Below are 6,959 nucleotides of genomic sequence, written 5' to 3' on the forward strand. Positions count from 1 at the left end.
AGATATTTCCACTTTAAAGTATTTATCGTTAAATTTTTCTTGTTATTTTGAAGTTGACTGCTTATGAAGTTAAATGCTTCCTGGTCAGTGGTATATACAGTTAAATAGTTATACAGTCAAGTTGTTATTTTTAGAAATTTCCTTCATTTAAATAAATTTTGTGAGCATCATCTATGCTGTATCTGTATATACCACTGCATTTGTTGAATTTAGTTTAGTTTGCATGTGTTATTTATTTTTCAGCTGTTTGAATTTCAACACATAAAAATCTCTCCAGATTATTCCCAGTGAAGGGTATCACATGTATGGAATGCTGCTATAGCATAGGAGAAAACATGGTCAAATAGAACTATCAAATTTATGGAGATCCATTGTTGAAACAGTTTGTATTGAAAAACATATATGGCATGTTGTTACTTGTAGTATACATATATATCTACATATATACTAGTATATATATTATTGTTATTCAATACACTGGGTATCAAGGCATGTTTTCAGCCATTCAGTTAAGAACATCCAGGTTCAAATCCTGGAAACCCATTACTTTAAAATTTTTATGTCTTTAAAATTAATTTTTAATAAAACATTACTTTCATTATTTTGTAAGTTAATAAATGATTGTTTACATAAAAATAGTACTTTAACAATTTTCTTAAAATACTTAAATGTATTTTATATATTACAATATTCACATTATTTACCAGTAATTTAATATTTTTTTTTTTAATTTTGTCATTTTATAAGATTAGAAATTTTGAAATTTGTCCTTTTGGTTTATTTTCAGTGATTGTACCACAATAATCAACAAAGAATTAGACAAGTTAATTTATGGGAGGAAAAGTGTCCTTCTCAAGAAAGGAGCAGACATTCTGCAGGGGTGCAACATTTTTGCAGCATGTGTTAATGAAATGCAAGCAAACTGCCCTCTTCTTTTTGAGATTTTAACCATGTCTTTAGGGACAGTTGATTCCTCAGAGAAAAAGATTGCAACACTGGCCACCATTTATGGCATAATCCTTCACAGCAGGGATCCCCTTGCCTCTGGAATACAGAGAATGTATTCAACCTTAGCAATTCGATATCATGCAGATAACAAGGTACTTAATGAAATTGGGTAAAAAATGTTTGACATACCCTATCTTTCAAACAATCACAAAACCAACAAGCAAACAAAGAATATATATATATATATATATATATATATATATATATATATATATATATATAATACATCCACTAATTGGGAGAATGCATGCATTCCTGTAAATGTATAATAAATGAGAATTGATAATTTATTATGCTGTATTCTTTGTAGCTCATGCAGAGACTCAATAAAGTCCACATTACTATGTCCGATTCGTCAAAAAGAAATTTGATTAAGGAGCTAGGAGGAGCACTTGAAGAAAACTTAATCAAGGACATTTGCAGTGGAAAAAATGGCAAATTTAATGGCGATAATCTTGACATAAGGGTCAATACCAATGATATACGAATGACCAACAAAGACAAGCATTACCATTTCTTTGCTTCAAATTTTGTAATGGATAGAGTGATACCGGAAATTTGTGCTGTTCCGGAGGCACCTGCTGAGTTTACACCAAATGTAGATATTGACATAAATAACTTTTTTCTTAGTGACACTGAAGTAACAGTTTACAAAGACAGTTTGAAAGTTCTTCTCGGAAGGGTCATGGCAGAAAATATTCCTGCATTTGAGTGGTTTTCAAAGGTAATACCTGGACATATTCCCCATCTCTATCAGGAGGAAATGGCCAAGCCTTCAATAATACATCCCCTGCCCTTGTCCTTGAACAATGAGTGTTCATATGAAGGTTGTCTCAAAATACTACAGGAATATACTGAATGGATTAACAAATGGTACAGAAAAGCAGGTAGAGGTATTATATATTTCCTTGTTTCAAACTATAAATAACATATTAAAGAGAGTATTCATGATTTAGTCTTTATTTTAAATAATTCTGGAAACAGTGAGTAAAGTACCTGTAACAAATAACTGTATATTCAACTATATTGACATTTAAAAAAAAATCACTATACATAAATGTAAATCTAGTATTTAGAATCAATTGATCCACTTTATTTCTCACAGCAAGTGAGTTAGAAGGACTCCAAGTTCCTGTAGGTGGGGACCAGTTAACAAGAGTAAGATTTCAAGGTGCAAAAGCATTGCGTGCTGGTTGCCACACCATACAGGAGCGGATGGAACAACTTAATCCCATCATCATTGAGTTGTTTCACACTTTACAGGACTTTCATCCAATTATTTAACTCTAAAATTAAGTTGTAAATTTCATTCTAATCTGTTTAAATATATGCATTATTAATTAAAATTTTAAACAACATATTTCTATTCAGACACCTCATTTTATTTTACAGAAAATGTGCAAGAAGTTCTTGAAATTAAACCAAGGGAGAGATGTGGGAACTTTGGCCAACCTTAAAGTAGAAATCCAAAGGACAAATGTAAATGGAAATGTGAAAAATTGGTTTAAGGTAGTGATTTATTCAGATGGAATTTTTAAATTTTTACACATTAGAAAAATTGTTCTGCTCTGTGATAAAATTATTGAATCTCCAATTCAAAGATAATTGTCAGCATTATAATTTTTTACTACTAAATAGGCACATGAAGATTTTTTCACTTCTGTGGGCCATTCATACTTCCTGACTTACATAATGGAGAAGTTTCATATGGCCAATTTGTCTGACAAACCTGTGCATGATGCTGTTCCTGATAATATTGCCAAACTTCATCTGACAAGAAAAAAGGCCATTTTTGATGATTTGCTGAATGAAATTGTAGCAGACCTGTATATTCCATTTAAAACTCAGGTCAGTATGATATTGTTGGTATGATTTTAAAAAAATTTAACTTTGAAATGCTCTTTATATAGCAAATATTTTTAAATATCGGTAATAGAAATCTTATTTTCTTTTCCAAAGGATCCTAACAAAGTCAACATATGTGTACAAGTTGGAGGACAGTCTTTCAATGTTCTTTCAAATATTGTTGAACAAATAGTGACAATTCCTATCCTGATTAATAGTAACTCTTTCCACATTAAAGTTTCTTTACCAAGAGTGAGAGAAGGATGCAAAGTGAATGTCGATGGAGTGGAACTCTACATAAAGTGCACAGATCAAGACAACGGCCATCAAGACGACCTTCATAACTTTGTTATGAATTACCTCCAATGGTATTTTTGTAGTTCTTCAATTTCAAGACACTATTCATGAAGGTGATATAACAAGAACCAATATCATTTTGAAAACAATGATTCCATTTTTTTACTCTCACTCAGCATTGTCAAAATATTTCACCGAGTGCATAGATTATATTCTGAAAACAGAAATCACTCTACCCCCCGGATTTTGCTTTAAGAGTTCGTGCAGCATCATTTGTAAATGTTCATGGAGGTGAAGGAAAAAATAAGGCAGCAGATATGCATAAGGAAAGTGAGGTCAAGTTATCAAAAGATTTAATTAGAGGTTTAGGGGCAAACAAGACTGAAAATTCCATTGTTGCCATTTCCAAAGCAGCTCCTGTCATACAAAATATAGTTCAAAATTATGACAATATGATACTGATTAAAAAAATTAAAACTAGTCATAAGAAAAGATCATCTAAGGAGGACATTCAGGCAATGATAAGCGTTTTGAAGAAAAACTCTCCCTGGATTCATAGGGATCGATGTTTGAATTCATTCAAAGGTTTTGAGAAATCGCCTTTCTCATTTGATCCAACACTATTTCAAGTGACAGTAAAAAATACCATTACGAGGCTGCTGAGGGACATTCCAATTCCACCCGAAGATGATGAGGATCATGATGAAGAACGAGAAAATGGCGAAGAGTCAGACGCATTTTCTGCAGAGGAGGAAGATTGAGTTTTGTGTATATCAGGTATGTACTTGTACATTTCAGATCTATGTTAATGAGCTTAGGTCATTTGCATTCACCACCTTAATAATATAAATTATAAAATAATATAAATTACCTTATAAGTTTAAGTCAAACTTTTACTCCTTCAATTGCTGCAGCAATCTTTTGGTGGTCCGCAGTATAATGACTGGTTAAATCCAAAGTACTTTAATATAAAAAGTCTGAGGCAAGTTTCAGAATTTTTGCAATACTGGATGACTTCTTCACTTAGTCCCTTTCTGTTTTTGGCAATGTCGTTATTATTGAAATACAGTATTGCTGTGCACTGGGCTCCATTTCTACCGGCTCTACCGATTTCTTGAAGATATTTTTCAAGTGTCGTAGGAGGCCTGCAGTGGATGATCCTGGTAATGCACCTGGCATCCAAACCCATACCAAGTGAAACTGTTGCAAATACTAAACGAAGAGTAGGGTTTTCTTTTTTTAACTCTGTTATCACATGGCTTTTCATTGCCTCTGTGTAATCTTTGTGGAATTGTGCAAAGATTCGGTTTTCTGGATTCGGTTCACCTACATACTGATGCTCCCTTAATTCAGAGTTCACATACTGATAAAAGTAACCCAACGACTCTAAATTTTCGACATAAACAATAGTCACAGGGAAATTTTCCCTCTTCTCTTTCAGCTCCTCACACAGAGGTTCAATAATTGTGTCTAACTTTTTAACTTTGTTAATATTAGGAGGTCGCACAATCTTTTCTAGGAAAATATTTGGCCTGTCAGGATTGGCTTTGATAATAACTGGATTTATATACTGGCACTTTTCCAAGACTTTCTATTGAGGTTTCAGTCGCTGTTGCTGTTAGTGATAAATGTGCCGCAGATGGAAACAAACAGGTTAAGTCTCCAAGTTTTTTAAACTTTGGTCTGAATTCTTCACCCCTGTAAATATATTTCATTCAAGGAAAAACCAATGCAAAGCCTTATAAAGGATGAACAGTATTTGGTCACCTAACAAATGTGGATGAGTGTCTAGGATTTTAGATGATTCGGATCATTTTAATGAAGGACTGTCCTGGAGTTGTGTGAGATGTTTTGACTTTTTTCGTTTATCTTACAGTCATTAACCATATGAGAGACTGATATATACATTTTAATGGAATGTTAAATACTGGATTTTTTGTCTTTCCTTACCATTCCTCTATCATGTGAACCTCATCAATGGTTACACAACAAACATACTCCTGAAAGACTTTTGACCTCAGAATCCTACCAATCTTTTTAGAAAAAATTGCTTCTGGATGACTGTAAAGGATCTCAACATCACCATCTATGATACGCTGCATATCTTTTGTGACCAGCTTTAAAACAACAACAAATATTTTTTTAATACTTTTATTTGGTAGTGGTAATGGTAGTTGAAGCATTTGATACACCATGACCAGAATTTAAATGCATTCTCACTGAGTATAAAAGATTGCAATTAAATGATCCTGGTGAGTTTTGTGTTCATTCACAGTGTTGACTATAGTACAAATCCTTCCACAATATCTGAAGTTCTTCCATCTTCTATCTGTACTTTAAGAATTTTATGATAGTTTAAAAGAATTGTCTAAGTATAGTTAAATCTCTGTAAAAAGAGGGTTTCAATGAAATAGACTTTATCATGAAACAGTTTCAATGAAAAAGACTTTATTGTGAAACAGTTCACCAGCGAGTCAGACCTAAATAACATTATTAAAGTCTCTGTATTCAAATGAAATAAAGCCAAAAATGATAGTGCATATACAAGATAAAAAAGGCTGATATGGCATTGCTAATAAAAGGCAAAAAAGATGATTTATGAAAAAGACAGCCTGATTTTGTTGCTCATTTTTTTCATAAAAATGACAGTGTACATGAAAATATTAAGAACTTTGAAATTATTTGACTGAAATGGTGGCCATTGCATCTCCTCGCAGACAATCTGAAACAGTCTAGCTTGAATTACCTACCATGGCTTTAATTACCTAATTGAGGTAGCTTTATTTAGCATTTTCAATACAAGTTTTCTTTTCAATTTTGGCTTTTTACTTTAGATATACAATCCCTGCATCAAAGTGCTTTTTGTACATCCTGGGGGTAGGGGGATGCTAACTTTCCGCAGTGTGACTCCGTACATATATAAACAAATGATGAAGATATGTACCAGACCTGTGAAAAAGTTATAGAGACTTGTAGTCTGATCTGTACAGATTAATGTTATAATTATTATATATACGTTTTTGATACCTTCGAGACAGTTTCTTCCTCATCCGCGGAACGACACCCAGTTCCTTCAAAGTTCAAGCATAGGGCCTTTATTCCCTTAGAAGATTGAAAATGACACCTGGTCAACAATAATCGAGGTCAAGGGGGCAATGACAATCACGATTCCAGCTTTTTCTCTATCGCCTTGTAAAAACCACGGAAGTAATTGATACAGGACACTTTTACCGTAACCAGTTGGTAACACACTTATAACATCCCGTCTCTCCCATAAATTTCTTAGAGTTTCCAATTGTTTTTCCTTTAGTGAAAATTCAATTCCAAGTTTATTTCGAGCAAATTCGAGTCTCTCCTCCATGTTTCAGAACTATATGCGGATTTACTTCCGGCAAACAATTCAAGAAGGTTTTCTCCTCTCTGTTTACGAGGTTATTTATCGTTCACGGAAATGGCCGAGTAGTTACGATTGGGCAGCGATACAGAGAAAGTTGTCTGCAGCTTATCTAGGTCAAAATTTGAATTCAGCTGATGGACAAGAAGTGCGCTTCTTCTTTGCTGTTCATATATAATGTATTTTACAAGCCATGCACAAGGATTAAGGCTGGATTATCAACTTCTACTCAGCAAGTATAATTTCCTTTTCATGGATTAAGAAGAAATTTTAGATTTTCTAGTACCCATACATCATTTCATTCTTGTTTTGTAAGCATATTTGTAATCTGCGTGAAATGCAAGATCAAGTTCAGTTTATTCACCTAAACCAAAATATTGGTACATGGGGTACATTAATAACATATATACATTAT

The 6,959-nt window shown here is 33.1% G+C and overlaps 1 protein-coding gene and 1 long non-coding RNA gene across 2 annotated transcripts; one reads left to right on the forward strand and one right to left on the reverse strand.

The window, feature by feature from the left end:
- The first annotated feature begins 1,312 nt into the window (after positions 1-1,312).
- Positions 1,313-2,613, forward strand: LOC133179673 (uncharacterized). The gene is made up of 3 exons (XM_061314372.1): positions 1,313-1,901; positions 2,114-2,275; positions 2,393-2,613. Exons 1-3 carry the CDS (start codon positions 1,322-1,324, stop codon positions 2,611-2,613), a joined length of 963 nt encoding a protein of 320 aa, XP_061170356.1. The 5' UTR covers positions 1,313-1,321.
- A 1,749-nt stretch (positions 2,614-4,362) lies between these two features.
- On the reverse strand, positions 4,363-6,582 carry LOC133179806 (uncharacterized). Its single transcript, XR_009720187.1, has 3 exons — positions 6,178-6,582; positions 5,101-5,267; positions 4,363-4,848 (listed from the first exon to the last, which is right to left on the reverse strand). It is a non-coding gene; the product is annotated as an uncharacterized LOC133179806 (long non-coding RNA).
- Positions 6,583-6,959: the final 377 nt, after the last annotated feature.

This window comes from Saccostrea echinata, unplaced genomic scaffold (assembly GCF_033153115.1).
Source record: "Saccostrea echinata isolate AGI-Se365-2 ecotype Australia unplaced genomic scaffold, CSIRO_AGI_Sech_v1 ptg000005l, whole genome shotgun sequence".
In the NCBI taxonomy this organism is placed as follows: Eukaryota; Metazoa; Mollusca; class Bivalvia; order Ostreida; family Ostreidae; genus Saccostrea; species Saccostrea echinata.